This window comes from Odocoileus virginianus, chromosome 19 (genome assembly GCF_023699985.2).
Source record: "Odocoileus virginianus isolate 20LAN1187 ecotype Illinois chromosome 19, Ovbor_1.2, whole genome shotgun sequence".
Taxonomy (NCBI): Eukaryota; Metazoa; Chordata; class Mammalia; order Artiodactyla; family Cervidae; genus Odocoileus; species Odocoileus virginianus.
The window spans coordinates 22,071,182-22,095,765 of record NC_069692.1 but is presented as its reverse complement, the minus strand read 5'-3'; the positions used below and the strand labels follow the sequence as shown (position 1 = coordinate 22,095,765).

Sequence of the window (24,584 nt, the reverse complement as noted above, 5' to 3'; positions counted from 1 at the left end):
GGAGAATACAAATGTTTAGCCCAAACTTTTCAAATCCTGGTTCTCCCACTTAGCAAGTGATGTGACTTTAGACAAGTCAGTTTCTTCACCTGCAAAATGATAAAATATGAGCACCTTTAGGGGTAGTTATGAGGCTGAGAGAGGACACAAGAGACAATCATAGTAAAGGCACCATTTCTAGTTAAGGAAACAGATTCAGGGAAACAAGCCAACTTGTCCCAAGCACACATTATGCCAGTGGTGGAAACAGGACAACAGGCTCAGTGACTCACACTGTCTCCAGTTAATTATTATTGAGCATTTATTAAGTGCCAGGTGCCATACTAAGAACTTCTCAGTATTCCTCACAACAGTCTTATGAGGTGGGTATTTTTCATTTTTTTCCTTTCTAGAGATGTGGAAATTGCCACATAGAGATCAAATAACTTACCCAGGAGGATCATAAAGGGATCACAAAGCTGAGAGATGGACTCAGCCAGGCTGACGCTACATCTCAGCACTTTACTTCACCTCCCAAACTGGTGCTCTTCCCTCTATCCTATCAATCCAGGCCCAGCTAAGCAGCAGATCTCACTGAGCCTTGCTGATTAATGCCAGGTTCCAGGAGCCTCCAGTGTGTGTAGGGGGATTTATCACCCACAGCTCCACGTCTGAGGGTACATGCTGTCTTGTGCCAGGCCCCCTGCCGTCGCTGACAGAACCCCATCCACGCCCCTGTGTGACTGTGTAGAACTGAGCCCCCGGGGCCCGGATTACTTCACTTCTGGGGGAATGTGTGTTCGGTCAGCAGGACTCTAAGACTAGTAATTCCCCTCTCAGGAGCCATCCAGCACCCATTAGCCAGTAATATTGCTTAATCCTTATCAGACTAAACTGAGTTTAACCTCAGACACTGATGAGAAGAAGCTCCATCCCTGGCTGTTGAACAACCTCTCACACCCCTGGGGAGCCAGACAATGAGTAAATTAGATGGTTCATGTTCCTGGGCCCCCACATAAAGAAATACAGAAAAACTGTGTCACCAACATTCATCAGCTGAAGGTCGTCTGATCATCTCTAGCAGTCCCCCTAAAGGATGACATTCACATGGTCTCTTAGCTTTCATGTTGCTCTTCCCTTACAGTAAAAAGGAGGGAAATCCCACAACTCTTCAGCAAAAGAATTATCCATATTTTGCATATTTAATAATTACAATAACAATCTCCTAAAAATATAGAGATTTTCTATGTTCCATAGACACTGTGGCTTTTTCAAGAGTTCCAGAGCTACACTTTGAGAGATGGAGGGTGTTTTCTTTGAGAGATGGAGGATGTGGAATGGTAATTAAGGTTTACCTTTTGAACCCTAGGCTGAGTTTCTGAGCCCCACCCAGGGCAGTAGGCAGTGTGCTATGTGAAGTGAGCACCCCATGGCCGTGGGGATATGGGACTAGATGTCTGACTGGTTCTTTCTGGCCCTTCCTTCCCTGTCTTGAGGACACCACGCATCATTTTGCTGCCTAAATACATGGAGAGGCGGACGTTAATGGCATTTCTGTTAAAAATAAGAAGGCCTCTCTGTGAGACTCTTTTAGTGAAAGCCCTTTTATCTTAGAAACCTGTGAGCAGCTGAGGGAGGATGGGAAATATCTTGCCAGAAATCATTTGGTGGGAAGCCGTGCACTCTTGCTTGCCAAGTCCTTTACTGTTTGAGCAAAGCCCAAAGCAACTTAAAAAAGTGTTAGGTATAAAAACCAAAAAAGGGATTCAGAAAATCCAAACTCATGGAATTACTTTTCAGGAGAGGAAATGGTATAAAAAATAGGTTAAATAATAGGTTTGTGCCTTTTTCAATGTATCACTGTATTAACTGACCAGTTAATAGAAAAAGGAATACCTGAAGAAGTCTTTCTCCTTTCTCCCTCTCTTTTGGACATTAATTATTGTAGTACTAGTTCTCAGTGAGAGAGAGAGAGAGAGAAAAGACCATCTCTTCAAAATACAGACATTCATTTTCCTCTTTCCTTACCCATTTATCCTGCGATGTAGCCATGGACGCCTATGGAGCATTCTTTTTTTTTTAAATTAACTAGCTTACTTCTGACTGCACTGTCTTCGCTGCTGCTTTCTCGAGCTGTGGTGAGCGGGGGCTACTCTCTAGCTGTGGTGCACAGGCTTCTCACTGCAGTGGCTTCTCCTGTCGTGGAGCACAAGCTCTAGACGGCCCAGGTTTCAGTAGCTGTGGCGCACGGGTTTAGTTGCTCTGAGGCACGTGGGATCGTCCCTACCCAGGGACTGAGCCTGTGTCCCCTGCATTGGCAGGCAGATTCTTATCCACTGGACCACCAGGGAAGTCCCCAGGGAGCATTCTTACAGTTGTATCTGAGGCACGGGGTTTGGGAAAGTTCCCCCAAAAGGTTCTGAAATGCTATCCCTCATTCCTTCCTAAGACCTATTGAATGAGAGCATGGCAGAACTGATGAATGTGGGAAACAGGAAGTTTCCTTTTACCCTCACAGAGCACAGGGGTGTTCAGGAGCCTACCTCTCGCAATTAGGTCCAGCATAGTTTTCTTTACAAATACACCGAACAGCTCCGTTTTTCCTATAGCAGGACTCTGCAAAACTAGAATTGAAAGAGAATATTAGAAGTCAGTTCCATACATCACTGAAGAGGCTGTCTTAATTTTGATTAGTTCATCTCTACCTTGGTCCCCCTCAAGTTCAATGGGTGTGATCACTTGCTTCATTTAAATTAAATCTCCCTCCTTTTAGGAAAGCTTAGAATATCAGGCTCAGACAGAAAGTGACACACCACTGGTGACACCATTTCCATCTACCTCATTTATTTTTCCATAGAGGCACTTCATTATTTTGACTCGAAACAGTGGGAATCTGCAGAACATCACGTATATTTGTGTGTGTGTGTGCGTGTGTGTGTGTGTGTGTATTCAATGCAAATCTAAACCACATATTCCAAAGCTGGATATAAAATAAGCAAATTTTACCTGTGATTTTAGATTCATATGAGAATTTTCTTTTTTTTTTCCATCACTTTCTGTGTATTCACTTGAAAGTTTTCCTCTTTTCTTCCTGCATTAGCTCTCTTTCACTCTTCAACATCATGAGTCAGATGTTGCTTTATAATCTTTATAAAGATTATATGCTTTATAATCTTTACAGAACTTTAATTTTTTTCATGTGTACCTTAAGGGATGGGAATAAAGGGTGTAGGGACTGGCTCAACTGACCAAAGTCACAAAGCAAGTACTCAAGCAAAAAATAGGACCCACAGTAAAAGGATTCTAGTCCATGAAACCCTCTCTTTTGAGTCTTCTTCTTTTTTTGATAATAAAAAGTAGGACACAGAACAGAAAGCAAACACACACTGTTTCAGCAGAATAAATAATTATCAAGGCAGGGAAATGGAATATTACTCTATATGTTTTGAAAATTCTACATTGACAGGACTCTATCCCTATGAGGATGGTATACAAAATTTTAAAGACTTTTAAATTAGTTTTGGCTTAGGTACTGTACAATCCATGGAGTGTGACCTGCTGTTCTCACATTTCTGCATGTATCAGCAAAGACCTAATGGTCTTTGGAGGAAAGCAAATGAATATGTTTGCTTTGTGTGAATACATTTATAAAATCAATCAGAAAACAACATGTGCTTCTCAGTAAAAGGCAGTACACACAACTTATTTTCTCTAGCGGTTTTGTTAAAAACACTCCAATAAATTACATTTCTTTGGCATTTATCCTTTATTTTTCTTGTTCTTATTCCTCAGCCTTCTTGAAGAAACACCATCAGTTAGGCGTCCAGAACATGCATATTTCTTTGAAGATGTTCCACCCAGTGGCCCACCCATGGCTTGAAGGAATGAAAGATTTGCCTGGAGTTATCTTCTTTGAGCTAACGTCCTGCTGTTTCGAACAGATGACATTTTCCTTACTTGGTGCAATTATCAGTAGACATGGAAGATGTCTGGCCAAACCCCAAATAAATAACTAAGCTCTGTGCAAATGAACCCTGGGAACAGCTATGTGACCACTGGTCTTGGTGGAGGGAGACGCAGGGGCAGTAGGGCCATCAAGAGCTCCTTTTTTTGTTTTTCATCAGCATTAACTGTTTACATTTTGCTTACGCTAAAGTCTGTTTGGAGCTAGGGAAATGAAATCACTGTGCCTTTCTCAGCCCACACTAACAACCACAGTGCCTTCTCCAAGTGGAAGAGAGTCTTAAGCTTTTGAAAAACCCTCAGGGAACTTAAAGGAAAACAGACTCAGCACTGTTTGTTTGCAAAACTCCCTCAAGCATCACTCTCTCGCTTTCAAATGTGGCTCTTGTAACTGGGGATCCAAATCCTGGGTCTGTAGGCTCAACTAGTGTATCTTTCTAGCGGAACTGAGATTCCACACATGGTGCCTTTCTCAAAGCTCAAATAAAGTCCTGGCACTTTGATTTTTATAGAAAGCAGCAATATGAATGATTTTTATAGAAAGCAGCAATATGAATTTTAAGAAAAGCTGAAAGAGGCAGTGGGGAGTCTGATTTTATATGATATTTGATTTGTATTTGAGACTAGTTAACTCAGTCAATAACAAGGCCAGATCAAAGACTAGCACTTTATAGGATCCAGGCCAATTTGTCCTATTCTATGATTGCAGACTACTCCCAGCTTTTTGGAGCCAGTTTTCTCCCCGAAGGGATTCAGGAAATAGAACTATTGCCACTACAGAGAAAGCAGATCTCTCCTACCCTCCCCCATTCCTTCATACTCTCACATATGTTCTTTACTTATAGGTTGTATATTTTTGCTTTTGTGTTAACTTTCAACAGGTTTTTTCATCTCAAATCTGTCTTCTAGAAACTTCAGCTTCTATATCTGTGAATATGTACCTAACTGCACAATCCATTCCCTAAGTCCCTCAACTGCTCTTTTGAACTCAGATCTACACACACAAGCAGAGAAAGAACATGGGTGGAAATGGTATTTCTTGGTGCCTATGGAACTACCTGTGTTTTCTCTTTCAAGACAAGAACTTCATTACCCGACTGGCAAGTTTCTGCTTATTTTATTTAAAAGCATAGTCTTCAAAAGAGCTTTTTGATGAACTAAGACATTGGATAATCTGTCTCATAGCTAAAAAGGTCATTTGCTTTAGAAGTGTCAAAATACTGTTGTAATCTGATCTATTTTAAGGAAGGCAGGAGTTTTTGACCATTCTCTTCACAACTGTGACCAACAACCAGTACATGATTGGCACATAATAAGTGCTTGATTAATATTTATTGATTTTACGTAGATAAGACTTCTCAGCCAATGAGGTTCCAGAAGCCTCATACCTCAAAGCATTAATGTCACATAATTTAGATAAGTAATTGTCATATGTATGGTGCAAAAAAGTACAAAAGTCAGACAACACAATGAAGAATTTGGGATTACCTTTCTAATTCATCTGTTAATTTCTAAAGAAACTGCAGCTCTAAGCTTATAAACCTGCTTTGAGCAGATGATGCTATATAACAACTTTGTTCATGTGGGAGAATGAGTGAAACCCGTTATTAGAAAGTTGGAGGTAAACATATTTACCAAAATAACTACACCACGGTAAGGGAACAGCACACTACACTGAACACGCCATCAGATGTGGTTAAGACTCATGCTTGAGAGCAGAATATTAATGAACAATTAAATAATATATCTAGGTGGAGCAAAGGAGCTCATAAATCAGGACAAGCTTGAATAAGAAGAACAGAACACAGTGTTTGAGTTTCCAGCCTCACTCTCAGTACCATCCATTTTGTGCACACTATTAACACCACTGAACATGAAAAATCACAAAGCAAGGGCTAAGGCAGTTTAATGGTTTCTCAAGTAAGATGGGACTGTAAAACTTTGACTTCTTCACTGCCTGCCAGACTCATCAGAGGATCTGAACAAATCACAAACTATTAGGTGAAATGTTAGGTGATACTGGTGTTCAATAAAGGGGAAAACAGTTAGGGGGAAACTTGGTTGTCATCTCTTTTCTCTTTATAAGAAAGTGTGTGTGATGATATTACTTATATATGGAATCTAACCTATAACACAGATGAACTTATCTATGGAACAGAAACTGATTCACAGACATAGAGAACAGACTAGTGGTTGTCAGGTGGCCTGAGAGGGGTGGGAGAGGGATGGATTGGGAGTTTGGGATTAGCCGATGCAAACTATTATATGTAGGGTGGATAAACAACAAGATCCTATTATATAGCACAGGGAACTATATTCAATATCCTGTATTAAGCCATAATAAAAAAGAAAACAAGAAAGATTGTGTGCGTGTGTGTGAGAGAGTGAGAGAGAGAGAGAGAGAGAGAGAGAGTGTATGTAAGGCATTCAGGACTTTTTCTAGTTATTTTATATGCATTATTTAATCTTTACAACTATCAAGGAGATATTACATCCAAACAATTAGAAGAGCACCTGATAGAGAGTATGCAGAATGTTGGAAAACTAAATACCATTACATCGTTTTAATTCTACGTTACATTCTACACTTTTAAGTCAATAAAACGGCTAGTCCTGACTTGACTACTGGATTTATACATATATGTGCCTGAAAAGAATTCCATTACTTCCCCTAAGATGTATGTGCATTGTCTTTTTTAAAATTAATTAATTTATTTTACTTTACAACATTGTATTGGTTTTGCCATACTATGTGTATTGTCTTTAATTTCTCATTCAAGAAACACAGCCAGAAGTGAAAATTCATTTTCTCAGAAATCTTCTATGTGCTGACTGGTCTAAAGCACTATGTTTATCTATGCTCTATTTCTAACTGAAAATCCACTTAGCTGCCACATGTAGAAGAGGTCTGCTCTGTGGGAGTCAGAAGAAACTGAAAACACTGAATTATAATGTCTGTTGGCATCACCATTTGCAATCTCTCTAGGTCAAGGGATAGTCGAGAAAAAATGAGACTAGCCTTGCTTATAAAGCTTGGGAAACTTCATTGTGTCTGTCATGTGTCCTGCAACCCACCCCCAACATAGGGAACAGAGTCACCACCTATACTGCAAGTGTTTAAGTTTTCCTGAAAGTGGATTCGGGCTAGAAAACTTTCCTGTATCTTTTCCAGTCTCACTGCAACAGGAGATACTCAATTTTGATTGTACAAAAACCCTAGAACTCTGTATAGGGAGAAAAAAGAAAAGAAAAATAAAGGGGATAAGCAGTAGAAAGGCTATTTTCCTTCAAGACTTACTTGGCAACATGAGGCAGGGGGCAGGGGCATGGCTGGCAGAACCGGGGGGGTCCCCTGATGGCATCTCCAATATAGCCATCTAGACATTTCTCACAGTGCTCGCCTGTTGTGTTCCGCCGGCAGTGCTATGAGACAAAAAGATAAGAAAATTGACAAGGGCACACAAAAAATTTTATACACAGCAAATATGGGAATCAAGCAGTATTTCAAGCAAAAGGGATATCGGGCCTGATAAAACAGATGGTGTGTAATGATACTCACTGGTCAGCACAGAGGAGCTATGCTGGCCCTAGTGGATGCTACAAAGTGTGAACCATGGGGAAGACTTCTGCACATGCACTGGCAGCCTGGGGACTCTCTTCAGAGTTGGTGTGAAGAGCAGATTATTAGTCATTCATTTCAATTCAGAATGATAATCAGAATAATCAAGCTCTGAATATCCTAGAAGCGTCAGTTTACTGACTAGGAATAAATATGATGAAAAAATAAAATTCCCTCCTGGTAAACACTAGGGGGAACATTTTAAGAATTTATGGGCTCAGAAGAATAAAATGTGTCCAAGTAAAGTATAAATGGACTAGAAGGTAGCTAAAGAATATTCAGCTAATGGGCTGGTATCTTGCGTAATGATATACGAGAAAGAGTAAGCTGGTTTATTGTGTGATTCTTCCATTTATGGTATGGATAATTGGAAGAAAAGCTCACAACAATTGATTCTTCTGCCCAGAATGCCTGTTTATAATTCAAGATCTGTACCAGGCCTTTGAGAGCTTCAGGATTCCTTCCTGCTGACTCCTCGATCCTTCCCTCCTTTCCTACGCACATTATCATCTGCTCCCAGCCTCAGGTGGCACAACGGTAAAGAACCCGCCTGCCAATACAGGAGACATAAGAGACTCGGGTTCAATTACTGGGTGGGAAGATCCCCTGGAGTAGGAAACGGCAACCCGCTCCAGTATTCCTGCCTGGGAAATCCCACGGACAGAGGAGCCTGGAGGACCACAGTGCATAGGGCTGCAAGGAGTCGGACGCAGCTGAGCGCACACAGCCAGCCAGCCTCAGCAGTGCTTCCCCTGCATGCTGAGGCATTGTACTGCCATCAACTCAAACGGAGCGGTACTCAGCAGCTGTTTGTTGAACTGGTGGATTAATGTCTCACTAGTCCTCTGTAAGAGGCATTTATGCAGGTCTACTGCTATTTTCTCCAACTGGACTAGACTAGATCCCACAGGGCAACGCCAGTAGCATGACGGTTTTCATCTTTATCGTCACCAGAGCGTATATAAAGTTTGATTGGCTTTTCAGTGAAAAACTGTACTACTAGAATTACAACACCACTGAAGAGACACCTACTGTTTGCGCAATTCCCTTGGTAACACCTATGCACCAGAACTTTAACAGTTAACTTTTTTCAAACAGCTCCGTGGAGCAATCTTGGGGAAGGCAAGACGGAGGGACTGTGAACTTACCTTTGAGCTCTTTGTCTCTACGTTCTATGTTGAGGTTCAAAATAAAATAATAGTGAAGTCCTGCTCTAAACATTTTATGTGGGTTAACTAATTTAATTTTCATAATAATTCTAAGGTCCCATTTTTTTTTCACACTTTACAAAATGAATAGAGACATAAGGAGGTTAAGCAAATTGCCCAGTGTTACACAGACGGTAGGTATGTCTCAAAAGTGAGATTTCAGCTCAGGCAATCTGGTTCCAGAAGTCAAGCTGGAAATTCCCGTATTATACTGCTTCTCCAGTGTGTTGGAGAAAAAGTTCCTTTCCCAAAAGAGTCATAAAATGACTGCATTGGAAACTGTAATACTGTTTCACTAACAGTTTGGACTTCAAATCAAGCGCAACACACTAGACAGTGGGCCACACCTATCATGGTTGAACAGTCTTTAGCCAATTGATAGCCATCAGACGTGGACCACCTTTGACTCCTGATTAGAATTATGTTAACAGAATAGGATTAAGAGGCTACTTCAGGACACCTGACAGATGAGAAACTGAAAAATAGAGTGTGATGTGCAGACAACAAGATGTTAATATATTTCCCTCACTGTTCGTAGTGCTGCATCACGTGATGAGTGAATTTTCAGCAAATATTCGTTGAAAAGAAAGAGGAAGGCCGAAGTGGGAAAGGGTGAATTAGTATCTGGAGCAAGTAAAGGAAATTCACACACACCCAGAGCCAGCTCAAAACTGGTGGCAGTCTCTTATCCCAGGGAAAACCAATGAGCCCTGTCCAACCACCCAGAATTTAAGCCATAAACCCCCTGTTTCCCAGGGGGCACTAGTGGTAGAGAACCCACCTGGCAATGCAGGAAATGTAAGAGACATGGGTTCGATCCCTGGGTCGGGCAGATCCCCCTGGAGGGGGCCATGGCAACACATTCCAGTATTCTTGCTGGGACAATCTCAAGGACAGAGGAGCCTGGCAGGCTATAGTCCACAGGATCACAAAGAACTGGACATGACTGAAGCAACCTAGCATGCAGCACAAGCCGTAAGCAATCTGGCAGGGCTGCTCTAGAGTGGGGTCCAACGCATCCTAGTCCTTGTTGGACAGATGAAACCCATCTGTGCAGAAGAAAACAGGACTGTTGTCAGATGTCAGACCATTCTTTGCGACTCCATGGGTGCTTTGGCTTCCTGATCAGGGCCCTATTTCTGCCATGGCAGCCACAGGGAGCAGTTACCCTCAAGGGCAAAGCCTCCAAATCACTATGACCTCCAAGTGCTCAGACTGCAAACACTGACTTTAATCATCTGCCTTCTTTTAAAGAACTTGCTATGAAATTTCCTAAAAGGTAAATGAAGTACATTCTGAGATTGGCAGGGACAGTGCTGGCAGCAGGGAGAATTCCCTAGTTCATCCGGTTTCTAGATGGTTGAACTTGAACAAGTCAGTTGACTTTTCTAGGTCTCTATTCTCTGTCTGTAAAACAAAGATCTAGCTGAGACAGTATACAATGTTTCTTAAATCTTTTACTCTGAGACTGCGAATATCCTTTACCTTCATTGTTCTGCCATTTAAAAACCAGAAAGGAAAAAAATGACAACAATAAATAGTATGTTGTTGTTGGGAAAATTAAAATTAAATTAATTTTTTTAATAAAACTGACCTCACTTAAAAAAGAAAAAAGCATTCTGAATCTTTGGCCAATGGTTAAGAAAGCCATGTCTGGACAATCAATCGCAGATTAGGTGTCAGGAATGACATCTGGGCACCAGCTGTGTCTCCTTCATGTGAGAAATGGAGGCTCTAGACACCTGGGCCACAGCACCAATATAAGGTGAGAAGAAAGCCTAAAAAGATCAGGTTAGTGGCTGGTCAGATGCTTCATGGGTCACTGTAGTCTGTCTAGACTTGTGGTTCTCAAAATATGTCCAGGGAGAAGGCAGTGAGAAGCTCACTGAGGCTGGAATAGAAATCCTTGAAGGATTTTAGAAAAGGGGATGCCTTGATATAAATTGTTTTTAAAAAATATCTCCATTGCTAGTGAGGAAGACAGATTAGGGAAGGAGAGTCTGGAGCAGGGCATCATGAGTAGTTGGGAAAGTGTACTAGTCGTCAGGAAGGGATGCTGTGGGCATGAATTAAGACAGCAGGATGGCGCAGAACAGAGGAGGCTCTCTCCTAGGTTGAACTAGTAGGGTTTGGTGTCCAGCTAAACATCGGTGAAAAGAAAAAGGAAGCTGATGAAGCATGCAGGACATCTAAGTATGGAGGATTGGCAGAATGGTGCTGTCATTAACTGAGGTGGGGAATACGAAAGGAGAGACATGATCAGGGTTGGGAGAAGGAAAAACAATGTATAGAGAACTTATTACCTGTATTAGTTCTCGTCATATTATTATGCTAGGGGCATAAAGCACCAGGGGACTCCACTGGGCTAGCCATCCTTAGAATCCTTTGCACATGTAATTTTATGACTTTATCTCAAAACTTGAGCTAGCATGGAAAGAAATCACTATTTGCAAAATTTGGGCTTTTCCAAGCTTGCAACAGATTGGAAAATTGTCAAGATTTTAATGTAAGAATTATGCTCTTGATTTAGATACTAATTTTATAGTTGCATGTAAAACATGAAAAAAAATTCCCTTTTTCTCAGTTTCTTCTTTCTCTTTGACACCTAATGAGGGTGTTGGTTTACCGATCACATGTGTAGTCTTAAAGGGACTTAGATTGGTTGATTTTGGCTTTGCACACACAAAGGAGAGTCTGAAAGTCACCAGAAAAATGCTACAGAAATTAGAGATGTAAAATCTTTGCTTTCCTGAATTAGGTTTTAATTAGGCTTTGAGAGTAAAATTCATTAGCCTTAAATATACTGAATTACTTCCCTTTCTCCATTGTGCTTAGGGTGAGGTAGTAGTTCATCTGAACATCAATCTTTTTAATTATAAAATTACTACAGATAGTTGTAGAACACTTGGGCAGGTATACTACAAAGCAAAAAGACGAAAATAACAATCCATTCACATTTCTACCAGCCAGATGTGAACACTTAACAGCTTGATGGTTTTCTCTCTAGGTTTCAATTATGTTTTTGCGGTTGAGTGGTTTCAAATCTATTTTCATTCAGATTTAGCTTTTTTTTTTCCCCTGAAATTCTGGCACAGACCTCAAAATCTCTTTATCTTTTTTTTTTGATTGTTACTGAACAAGTGGGGGTTTCTGCATAGATTTCTGAAGCTCTCATGGCCCTTGTGCTTTGAAGTTCATCACACTGGTCACATGCACAGGCATTTTCAACTAGTGTTCTGCCCTACAACACTTCAGTCCACACAGTGGAGGCCACTTAACCCAGATCCTAGAATAGTGTCAGGCAGATAAGTGGTACTCAAAAAATGCTTATTTGTTAAGTGGATAAATGAAATCAACAAATCAATCCTCAGTCAAAAGAATCTAAGGATCCCTGTGTAAGTGGTGAATTTCAAGTCAGATTTTCTCCACCCTAGTTCTGGTCAGTGGGCCCCATGCTTTCTGCTAATGATGAAGCACCAGTTCTTTAGATGGTAACTGGCCTTAGTCATGACCTCTTCTTGGCTCTCTGTACCTAGCCTCTAGAACTGGGATAAAGTATGGGTTATCAGGGACCAGGCACTCCCATCACTAGCCATCTGTCTGCTCTATTTCTACACCTTAATTCCTTTCTCATGCCTCTTTCAGGTGCTTTCCTAGAGAATCTACCATGCCCACTGGAGCTGCCTGGCCTCTGGGGCTCTGCCTGGCTGATTCTGCTGAAAACTCTGCCCAATGCACCAAAATTCTGATAAGATGCAAGGCAGCCCTTTGAAAAGACCATCAATACATACTGGATTTCATTAGTTGAGCTACTTGTCATTTGGCCACCTTTCTGCATTTGAAGAATTGGCAATCCTCTTGTAAAGAAATCTCTAAGTTTTTTGGTATGTCTAAAATGGTAGCATAACTTTGTCTACTCTCTGCATTTTATTGTCAAATGGCTTAGTTTCTTAAATTCAGTTTGTAAAATACAAGGTTAAATTGAAACTGAATATGGGAATGGAGGGAGAATTAAAAACAAACAGGGGAAGATAAGACAGAGGAATTACAAGCCTTCAAAATAAAATGAAACAAAAGAAGGCTGTTTATTTTTGGTTGCTTATGCAACCAAGGTGGGAGAAATGAGTTAGGTCAGGCAAACTGTAAGAGCTGACTGAAACCCTGGTGCCCAGAGTGAGCTGCCAGGTGTCAGGTGGAGCTGAGAAAGAGCCGGGGTTACAGCTCCTAAGAGCAGGAGCTGAGAAGCTGGCCCTGCTTGACCAGCAAACTGGAACAAGCATGAAAAAGGAAACAGAAAAATATGAGTTTGATTTCAATGTGCCACCACAGACAATGTATTTGCCAACTAGGTAACAACATATTTTTTTCATATTGGCAAGTCTCTTCTGCCTCCTCACTTACATTTAATGTTAGTCACTCAGTCGTGTCTGACTCTTTGCAACCCCATGGTCAGCAGCCCGCCAGGCTCCTGTTCATGAAATTCTCCAGGCAAGAATATTGGAGTGGGTCACCATTTCCTTCTCCAGGGGATCTTCCTGACCCAGGAATTGAACCTGGTCTCCTGAATTGCGGGCAGATTTTTTAGAGTCTCAGTCACCAGAGAAGCCCATCATCTAGTCTTACTTACCTAATTAAATTTACAGGAATATAGACACATGTTTAGCTCTTGGAGATAAGATTGTGTGTGACTTCTCACTCTGGATTCCATGTATAATATATATCTATGTTTTTTTGTTTGTTTTTTTTTACTTTGAGCATATATTACTTTAATCGGGGAAAAGACACTTCCCTCTAGGTAGGGTGAGGTGGAGGGACCACTTTTAGGATAAGTAAGATGGCTTTTTTTATGTTCTGTCTTGGAACAAAGTAATTACAGGAAGACTGGCAACTGACCTGAGTGTGTTTATAAATGTTTATAACCAAGTCCATCCCCAAACTTTTATCAGAACCTTGTATGCCCCAGGAACTATGAAGGAATCACATGACGACCGCCCCCTTTGGAAGCTCAAATCCAGGTCAAAGATAAAACCACGATAGCTCCTTTTTTGACAAGGTCATTGTAAGGAAGAGTTTTATCATAGCTCTCCATAGGCATAACCTCCCCCCCTTTAATTTATTTCAGTCTTCCATCTTACTGACTGCCTAAAAGCAGCTGATGGGCTGGCCAGTCCCTATTGTCTTACACTTAAATAAACCAGATAACGAAGAGCCCTTAATTGGTCAAATTATCAGAGATGTACATTATTAGTTCAAGTGCATTCATGGGATTCTCTTTTCAAATGTCACTGGGATTAAAATAACAGGAAACCGGAGATGGAAGCATTAGAAAGGGGTCGATTTGGCAGCTGCGTGTGCCTACACTGCTACAGAGGACATCCTGGATGTAATGGTTATTTAAGAAGATGGGGGAAGGGGACAATAGAAACACCAGGACTAAACAAACACTACAATGCATTAGCAACCTTTAGTGTTTGCCACTTACTTCTGTCCCTAGAAAAATGTGAATTGTTAGGTTTAAAATAAATGGAAATGTTCTAATTTGCATCTTAATGGAATGCATGAGTAAAATAACACCTTCATGTACACACCATGAAGACCACTTATAATCAAAACCATCTGCCTAATGCCATTAATTATGCTAATTTTGAGGTAGATAGGTGTATTTAAGTATTCTTGCAGTTTCCAGTTCATGCAAAAATATTCTTGCCTTTTGGAAAGCTTCTTTTGCCTCATGGGAACTAGAAGAATCCACTTCTGCTATGTAGTATAGCTCATGAAGGAAAACATGATCTTAGGGTTTAAGTCTTTAAAAATGCCTCCTACGACTTCTACTGAAGTCACTTCTGGTAAATATTTCAATCCCCATTTTCACTAGGTTTTCAATACATTCAGTGAAAATGGGAAATATGTAGCAAGCACTTTTGCTAAAAGGTTTCTCACTCTCCTTCATAAATCTCTATCATGTTTCACTGTCTACTAGAAAATTCATTCCAGTTAAGGGGGAAGAAGTCTCTGGGGGCTTGATTACAGAGTTACAAAGACCACAAAGCCAAAGTTTTCATTTTTATTAGCTATTGGGTTCAAATATTTTTTTTAAGGAAATTTTGATCTATAGACCTGACAATCTTAAGTTATAAAATAGGCTATGAAACAACTGTTTTATTCTCCTGGTTAATGTGGAGTGAAGCCAAACATATGGCAAACTATACTATTACAGAGGAATTTGGATGGATGGTTTCCTCCTCTGTGTATTATTTTTCAGGCCTATCCCCAATGGCCGATAGCTGGAAACCAGCTGCTGCAGGTAGTGGGGTAGTTACCACCAGCGACAGGGGCACATTCACAGATACACCTTGGTGGCCACTTACAATCATAAGCAGTTTATATGAGGTGTTTTACAGGAAAAGATGAAGGGTGAAGAGAAAGCATGATTAGCAGTTTGCTCCTCCGTAGCTCAAACGTCCAGGAAGAATATTTCATCTCCACCAGAGATGCAAAGGCTCCGTGAAATATATGAAAAGTGACAGATGCCCCCGACCTACCACACAGAGTCCTGAGCCGTCCAAGCACTCGTTTGAATTACCATTACAGTCACAGGGCAAACATTCTTCGGAGAAGGAAAAGAAGAATCCAGCGTCGCATTTCTGAAACAGACACAACAAAAGCATCTTCATCATTGAAAAGGTCAATTTTGGGGACCATTTTCTGGGAGTAGCAAGAGATGATTGGTAAACGATCTACATATTTCTTTACAGCACACATACAGAAATGAACTATTTATGCTAACATTCAATTGTCTTTGTTATATATCTTTCTTTCCTCTTTTCCCACTCTGCGGTTTTGGGGGGCTGCGGGGGAGTACTCCGGACGCAGTCGGGACACCGCGAGAACCGATGGCGCCCAATTCTCGCGATGTGCAGCTGCCTGCGATCACCGTGATCTCGTCTGCACCGCGCAAACTCCCGTCACTTTCTGAGGACAACAGGAAAGCCTTTAACACCGTCCAACGTTGTTAGGAAGAATGACAAGATTTTAGGTAACAATGAAGGAGAAATTTTTTAATGTTTCCTTTCATTCAAAAACAAGACAAAACAAAAACACATCAGGGTGAAGAACTACATCGTGCTCCCTGTGAATACTTAACGGGTTGAGAAATTATTGGCTGTGGCCAATAACGACTTAAAAGATGTGCCTCATAAAGTTGTACCCTTAAAAAAAATCCTTTTTTCAGATCCTAAAGTTTTGAACGGAGGGGTTAGGAAGTTAATGAATCCTTACACATGGCGTGGATTGTGTGTAGGCGCCGTCCCTGTAATTTGTTTATCCGCGTGACTGTGAGAGATTCATTGTTTTCCTTCCTTCTAGTGGTGAGATAATTAAACCTGGAGATGCTGTGGGTTGTGATGGTAAACTGCCTTGCATTTATTTGCTGAATGGTCCTCCCCAAATGTCACTAGGAGTCAGGTTGAGAAACTATGAGATTGTTCCTCGTTTATGCCATGGTTCCTGGCTTACAGATATGTATTTTGCATTTCTTTGGAATGTTTCAGCGCTGCAAGGCAGAAATGCCATGCCGTCACAGGTCTGGAAGTTCAGTTCTTGCCTATCAGGCAGATTTACATCTAAAGAATTCCAGACAGATAAGAATCTGGGTTGTTTCCACAAACTTAGAAAGTAAGAGGGTTCCCATCACACCCCCCATTGACTCACTGTAGTTTGTACTGTCCTTTGACCAGGAAACCTGGCTGAGGTCCCTGACTGTTACACAAAGCCATTTCCTCTTGCTTGTTTCTCTCTAGAGAAAGACTCACTAGATACCATTCACAGTATAAAAACACTGTAGTCCTAAAACGAAAATTTAATATATTCCATTTGAAAGAAGTTTCATAGAGCACAATGACTTTTTTTTTTAATAAAGAAAAGGTGAAGAAATTCTGTCTTTCTAAGTGAAAAGGCTGAGAGGGGACCAATTTATAATGGAGACTTTTATAGTTGATGGTAAGACTTTTTTTTCAGGTTCCACTAGGGAACAAAAGAGAGGAAAATGTGCTAAAATTGCTGTAGGAAGCATTTAATTCAGTCCACCTAATTTCACATATGGTGAAATTTTTAATTATAATAGGAATGGATAACAGTAGTGAAGGACTTAGTATTAGTTATCTCAGGAGCCTCCAAACCAGTGGTTTCTGTTTTCTAACTGCCCAAGTTAAGGACATTTGATTTGGGGAAGTTTCTGATTCAGTAGGTGTGATGGTGAAGCAAAAGAATCTATACTTTTTAATAAAATAAATATTGTATTTTAAAAATTGTTTAACTCTTTTCCCCAGTCTCATTGAGATATAACTGACATATAACATTGTAAGTTTAAGATAAAAAACATGCTGATTTGAGAGTATGGATTGCAAAATGATTACCACCATAGCATTAGCTAACAGCTCCATCTTGTCACATAATTACCATTTCTTTTTTGTGATGAAAACATGTAAGATTTGCTCTCTTAGCAACTCTCAAATGTATAATACTTTTATTACTAACTGTACATTAGATAACCAGAATTTGTTAGCTTTTTAACCGGAAGTTATACTCTGACCAACCTCTCTCAGTTTGCCTGTCTCCCATCCCAGCCCCTGTAACCACCATTCTGGCCTCTGTTTCTATGCCTTCCAAGGAGTGGGGCAGAGATCGGTGGTATATTTGAAACAGAAAAACACACTGGTGGTGGCAGAGTCTGGAAGCAGTATATGAAAAGCAGTACATGATGCCTGGAAGCAGTACATGGAAAGCTCTACTTGTACCATCAACTATAGTAAAGACCTTCCTCTAGCCCAAGGAATCAAATTTCTGTAAGGGTGTTTTAAATTGATAGTAGCTCAAGTCTTTTAGGCATTCTTGCAGCTCTTTCTTCTGAAGCAGATAAAGAAAATTAAGATTTGCCCTGAATGAATGCATCATTTTAAATATGACAGTGACTAATCTCTTATATCCCTAAAGCCCTAGCTAAATTAAGAGACTCATTTTTAAAAAACTAAAATTACCACAACATAGGAAAAAACCCAAAAAGCAACAAAAATGGGAAGATTTTGTACTTTAGAATAATTTAAGGTTTACTGAAAAAATTTGAGGGATATGTATATTTAAAAGACCCCATGAAATTTCTTTGTGAGACCAGGTTTAAAAAGATTATTTCAAAGAGGCACTCACAGTGATTTGTACACAGTCATTGCTCTATGAACGCTTGTGATTTGAATGGTTTGGACTAGGATAGGACATCTGAGGCATACATACTGGTTGGAAACCAGTGGTTAATCCTGCTAATCCACTCACTGCTCTCTACAGGGGCTGCACTGGGTCTGCAGTCTTTCTCATCACAGTTCAGGCAACCATTACCTAGACTGGACTGTGTACTAGATGAAATCTTTACTTTATGCCAAGTTCAGGAGGTGACTTCACTCTGTCATTATCCACTTACCCACCCACTAGGCAAAGGCTCTGACCTTATGTGAAAGAGGTCCTGGCTCAGGTCTCATACTGTGGGAGATGGGTAGAGAAGGGAGGCAGGGACAAGGTTGTGTGGAATAGTTATTTGGCCCCCTGCTGAGAGGGCAACAAAAAAGTTGGAAGCCTGGCCAGCTCCTTTGTTGCTGGGTTTTGCACACCTGGAAGGATTGTATTTTTTAACTCATCTATCCAGAAGGGAGGCAACATTTTAAAATTCACATGAAGGCACCACTATTGGATAATAAAAATCCTGGATATGGGGAGCTTCTCATGCCATTAATAGACCCCATACACTTGATACCTTAGACCTTGCATAGTAGAACTTTAGAGAATTTCTTGGAATGGTAGATTGTTGAGTGGTTTGAGAGAAGCTAGAGTATCCTTAGGAAGAGTGTTTAAGGCTGATTCTTTCATGTAAAAATATTTCACCATTTTCCCCCAGAAAGTTCTGTTAATTTTTACTAAATCTCTTCTTGAAATTCTATAGAAACTGACAAAATTGACCTTTGTGATATTTTTAAGAATGAAAATGTGGCTATTTTTTTAGTTTTGCTCCTGCTTAACAATCTTTTAAGTAATCCAAGACCTGTGATGTTTAGAGGCCTGTGAAGACTCTTGAGAGTCCCTTGGACTGAAAGGAGATCTAGCCAGTCCATCCTAAAGGAGATTAGTCCTGGGTGTTCATTGGTAGGACTGATGTTGAAGCTGAAACTCCAATACTTTGGCCACCTGATGCGAAGAGCTGACTCATTTGAAAAGACCCTGATGCTGGGAAAGATTGAGGGTGGGAGGAGAAGGGGACCACAGAGGATGAGATGGTTGGATGGCATCACCGACTCAATGGACATGGGTTTGGGTGGACTCCGGGAGTTGGTGATGGACAGGGAGGCCTGGCGTGCTGCGGTTCATGGGGTCGCAAAGAGTTGGACATGACTGAGCGACTGAACTGAACTGAACTGAAAGCCAAATAGTCCTCTTACAAAGAAAATATTACCTGTCTGCTTTCCTTGAAAGTATTCTCCAGAATTTACTAAACAAAGATGTTTTTGTATATATACATGTGTGTGTAAGCAAGAGAAGAAGTCTTAAAATCTTTCAGTGCCACCCTGAATCCTCTTGCCTTTCTAAGACTGACCTACAGACAACTGTATAACACATGGGTGGGTGATTTAGAGAGCACTGGGGGGATTTGTACCTTCTGGCATGGTGCCACAACCTTTGAAAAAATTGATGATAATAATAATGATGATAATTGCAATAATGATGATAATCATAATATAATTACTATTTACTGAAAGTCTATGTACCAAGTATTGTGATGAGTATTTTATCAATGTTATAGTATTTACTTTTCATAGCAACTCTGTGAATTAGATGTAAGTATCTGCATTTTGGGCTTCCCAGGTAGCTCAGCTAGTGAAGAATCCGCCTGCAATGAAGGAGATCCCAGTTCAATTCCTGGGTTGGGAAGATCCCCTGCGGGAACGCATGGCAACCCACTCCCCATGGACAGAGGAGCCTAGTGGGCTACTATCCGTGGGGTTGCAAAGCTCTGACATAACTGAGCGACCAAGCACAGCACAGCAGAGCACTTGGGTTTTAGTGTGAACAGACTGTGAGGGAAGATTAGCAGTGTGTCCAGTATCACAGGGATTTGTGAGAGGTTCAGACTGGCCCGAGTCTTGTTTCTCTACTATACCATAATGCCCCTCGTAAATAAGTACATTTTTAAAATGTATTTAATTTACATTTTAAATTAATTGAGCATAAATATCTGCCATGCTTAAGTCACTGCTTTGGTCATGTTGTATAGGTCTTTTGTTTTTACCCTACCATAGCCCTATGAGGTAGCTTCTATTACCTTCATTTGGCTGATCAGATCTGTGTGGCTTGTAATAATTGTTACCCAGATCAAATAACACAGTAAGAAATGGTGGACCCAGAAATTAGATCCATTGTTTGACTATCAATTTGAGCTGTTGACCATCTGGTGTACCATTAATATATGCTAATCAAACCCTTTTTGTTGGGCATTCAGGTTATTTCCAATGTTTTACTATTATAAACAGCAAATCCAAAGCAGGCTAAAATGAATAAAAATGTAAAATCTCTCATTTAAGCCCCAGAAAAAAAAAAAGGTACATGCTTAAAAATATATCCAATTATTAATATATAAAAGCCACTGAATCAGAATATTTACTTTCTAAACAAGTTACTTCAGCTACATTGTTGTTTTGACCAATTACTTTCCACTAAATCACTTGTAGACCTTTTACAGCTCTCCACTATTAAGCCACTCTGTTACTACAGCTTGCCTCCTGCTCTGACACTGAGATTGGATTAATCAATAACATTTACTTCTGCCTTTGAAGAATAAGAGTTAAAATTGCCCTTTGCTTACTTTGTTATGATTAGTGTGATGTCTGACTTGGAGTAAAAATCAATGTATGTGTACTTGACTAATTTTATATTTATAGAAATTAGAACTAGATGGTCCTTAGGAGGAAATTAGTGTGGTATATGCATGTGCCACTTATATTTAAAAGAACTCAAAATGACAGTGTGTGTGTATATATATATATACATCAATATACAATATATATATATTGATATCTCTGCAGAAGGCATTATTTCCAGAGGTTCATCACATAATCACAATGTTAATTATTTCACTATATATAGTTGTAATTAAGATCGTTTCTTAACAAAGAGGATAACATTTATACAGCTGATCATTTTTGTCCTCATTGAAAGAAATCCCCTTGGAAACACTAGACTTAAACCAACAACACTGTCATCACATGTTTTGAATTTTCTTAAAAGTTCTTAAATTGTAGTCTTTTGAAGTACAGTTCAGTCTGCATCCTTTGGTTGTGACAAACTCCTAAAAATCTCTTGGAGTTATCAAATAAAGTGAGTACCAAGCAAAGTAATACTGTTTCAAGTTAAAAACTCACAAAAATCTTACTGTGTTTTCCAAATATTATCACAGAGGAGCCAATTAATTGGAATTGGCTACAAGCCATTGCTTTCGATAGATACTGAATCTCTAGGACCTTCAGATAGCATCACTGACTTGATAGACAAGAGTTTGAGCAAGCTCCAGGAGTTGGTGATGGACAGGGAAACCTGGCGTGCTAAGGTTCATGGGGTTGCAGAGTCAGATATGACTGAGGGACTGAACTGAACTGAGGACCTTCAGAATTACTGTTGAAAATCCCAGTTGACTAAACAGCTTAAATGGTCTAATAGCTTCTTTAGGAATCTGAGGTCTCCAGTCACCCATTAAAAAACTAACAATGGCAAAATTGACCAGACTTAGGAGGAGCCTGAAGTTGTCATCTGAGAGAGAGAGACATATCTTGAGATCTCTGAGTAGGTACTTGATGTCCCAGAGAGAAACAGACTCTCATTTCCAGTTCCAACAAATAATGAATTAATGATAATAAAATTCCATTACCGAGAGCATACTCCACAGCCCTGTGCCTATTTTAATAGAATTTGACCTATTATTGGAATTTTTGTATTGTGTCTTCAACCAAGGATCTACAAACATTTTACAAATGTTTCAACTCATCTTGCTTTCTGAATTGGACTCTTAAAATTCTGATTCATTAGTTTTTGCTTTAATTTACTAAGACTGAATGTGGAAAGCTTTACAAAAACTTTTTCTCTAAATTCATTCACTTGCATACAGAGTCACTGCCATCTTCTAATTTAGTATTCTTAAAATTTAGCAGCCCACATTCAGTTACATTTCTTATTCAATTTTTGTATGGGCATAATGAATCCACTTTTCTCTTGTATCCAGGTAACAATGATTTTAAACTAGTTTTAGTGCGTTCCATTTTTTTTTTTTCATTTTTAATGTGTGAGTCACCTTAAAATTTAGTCACCGTAAGATTGAATGTTTTGCTAATTTAGGATCTAAAGCTTTGTGCTTTTACTCAAGAGTCTCTGGATCTTACATAGTGCTGACTTCCATCTGTTTAAAACTTGAGCAGAATTAATATCAGATAGTATCTAGGGACCTAATAGCAACCAGTAGTTTAGTCTATTTAAAAATGTCAATTTAGGGACTTCCTCGGTCGTCCAGTGGCTAAGGCTCTGGGCTGTTAGTGCAAGGGGCCTGGATATGATCCTTGGTCAAGGAACTAGATCCCACGTGCTGCAACTGAAAAAGATCCTGCGTGCCTTAACTAAACATCTTATATGCTGCAATTAAAAGATCCCCCATGCGTAATGAAGATTGAAGATCCCACGTGCCACCACTGAAACCCAGTACAACCAGATACATAGATAAAAATAAATATTAAAAAATAAAAATAAATCAATTTAGCCTTTGCTGGTGAAGAGTGACTTCTAATAACATATTAATTTATTACATGGATAGGCATCTCACGAGCTTCCCAGGTGGCATTTGTGGTAAAGAACCCACTTGCTAATGCAGGAGACATAAGAGATGTGGGTTTGATCCCTGGGTTGGGAAGATCCCCTGGAGGAGGGCATGGCAACCCACTCCAGTATTCTTGCCTCGAGAATCTCCATGGATAGAGGAGTCTGGCGGGCTGCATATTGTCCATAGGATCACAAAGAATCAGACATGACTGAAGTGACTTAGCATTCATGCATATGTGCAGGCATCTCACAGACAATTTTTTTTCTATATCTATAAAAACAAAAGATAAAGTATCTGTCATGGAAGGCAGTCCTTAATTAAGCTATTGATAACTTTGCCTCTTTTCTTTTGATAGGATGTAACATGTTCTGATTATTCATATACAAAACTGTAATGGAAGTGCCAAAATAAGTTAACTGCATTATGCAATGGGTTACAGTTAGCAAGAAGTTGCCTTTTTTGATTGACTTTACTTGAATATGGAGAGAATTACCCATGTATCCTCCCTTGGGTCTCTTTAAGCTCTTGTTTGCGTAATTGAAATTCCCTACATTTCAATAGGCAAAGTTAATTTTTAGATTTTGACAGTGATTTCACCATAGCTTGATTAGGAAAGTGGTTTCAACATTCCTCAGGGATTTATCCAATTCAAAGATATTTCTTCTTAGAATTGGCATCATAAAGCTAGGGTATCAGTTGAACACAAACCATGGTGCTGGTTTCTCCTAGTTGGCTCTTAGAGCTACCTTTGTGCTTATTGCTTAGGAGCTCTATCTGCCGTTCCTTGGCAAGCTTATAAAACTCTCCAGTCCTCAATGTAGTCGTCAAATGAACTAGAGACACTGATTTAGGTCTTGAGGAATTCTGAGGAACATAACACTGCTATCTTGTCCATAGTTAAGTCAGCTCGTTTAATTTTGTAGAGTGGAGAGATATTTATCATGTCATTTACTTTGTATTTCTGTGGCTATTCCTCAGCCCACTTTGTAGGTCTTCTTGGTATTCTCTTGGGCGTGGAAACCAGTACTCCCCTCAAAGATCTCAAATAACTGTTCTCAAACCCCATACTTGGTCAAATGCTTATTTGGACTTGTAGATAACACCAGACTCAGGCTGTGATGAAGTACTTACCATGCGTGCTAATAAATAGCTCTCTTTAGTTGTAAAACCAAGAGGATCAAACAAGAAAAGTTTAGAGCCCCAGAGCCATAAAAATTTTCCTTTTGAAGAGTTGGATTGGAGCATGATTATGTTCATTAATGCTGATGAAAATTTCTTTAATTTCCTCCTTGAAATTTACTTAAAACACTTTTAAGTTGCTCATTTATGTAGTGATTACCACTTATAGAACATAATGGGGCTTTAGCAACGCTTTTTTCCCTTCGATTTTTCTTAAAAAAAAAAAAAAAAAGGAAAGAAAAGAAATCTCCTGCTAGCATCTGCCTTTCTGCTCCAGGTCCTCCTCATATTGCCGCATGTTGCTGGCTTGTGTGTTTCACTCCTTGCCTTCCAAGTTATGGTTACACAACATAGCCTCTGCCAAATTTTTTTTTTTAATATCTGAAAACTGACTCAGTTTTATTTAATTTACTGGGGCAAATGCCATGGACACATTTCCAAGAAAGGAAGAGATGCGAACCACAAGGGCTAGCCTTAAGAGCAAGGAGAGAGGAATAACTTCAGAGTTACAAGGTTTAGGGGATTTTGATACGACTCCTTAACCACTTAGTGGGAATCAGTGTTGTAAGATGCAGACATCTCTGTCCTCTTCAACTGCTTTTTGTGAATAATAACAGGAAATGTTTATTGACAGACTCCAGGCACTGAGCTAAGTGTTCTTTATAGATATTCCAATTTGATCATTACCCACAGGATTGCCAAATGTCTGCCTAAATTACCATTACTTTTTACAAGAAAT

At 39.8% G+C, this 24,584-nt stretch overlaps 1 protein-coding gene and 1 long non-coding RNA gene across 6 annotated transcripts in view; one reads left to right on the top strand and one right to left on the bottom strand.

Moving 5' to 3' along the window:
- Positions 1–24,584, bottom strand: part of LAMA4 (laminin subunit alpha 4) — a 139,658-nt gene that overhangs the window by 85,973 nt on the left and 29,101 nt on the right. For all 3 annotated transcript variants that reach the window (XM_070449937.1, XM_070449935.1, XM_070449936.1), the window contains exons 3-5: positions 15,312–15,413; positions 7,241–7,365; positions 2,523–2,603 (exon numbers count right to left, since the gene is read on the bottom strand). In XM_070449937.1, coding sequence (XP_070306038.1) covers positions 2,523–2,603; positions 7,241–7,365; positions 15,312–15,413 — 308 coding nt within the window. The remainder of the gene's footprint in view (positions 1–2,522; positions 2,604–7,240; positions 7,366–15,311; positions 15,414–24,584) is intronic.
- LOC110135386 (uncharacterized) overlaps positions 15,715–24,584 on the top strand; it is a 77,368-nt gene continuing 68,498 nt past the window's right edge. For all 3 annotated transcript variants that reach the window (XR_011481897.1, XR_002313360.2, XR_011481898.1), the window contains exon 1: positions 15,715–15,805. This is a non-coding gene — a long non-coding RNA (uncharacterized lncRNA). The remainder of the gene's footprint in view (positions 15,806–24,584) is intronic.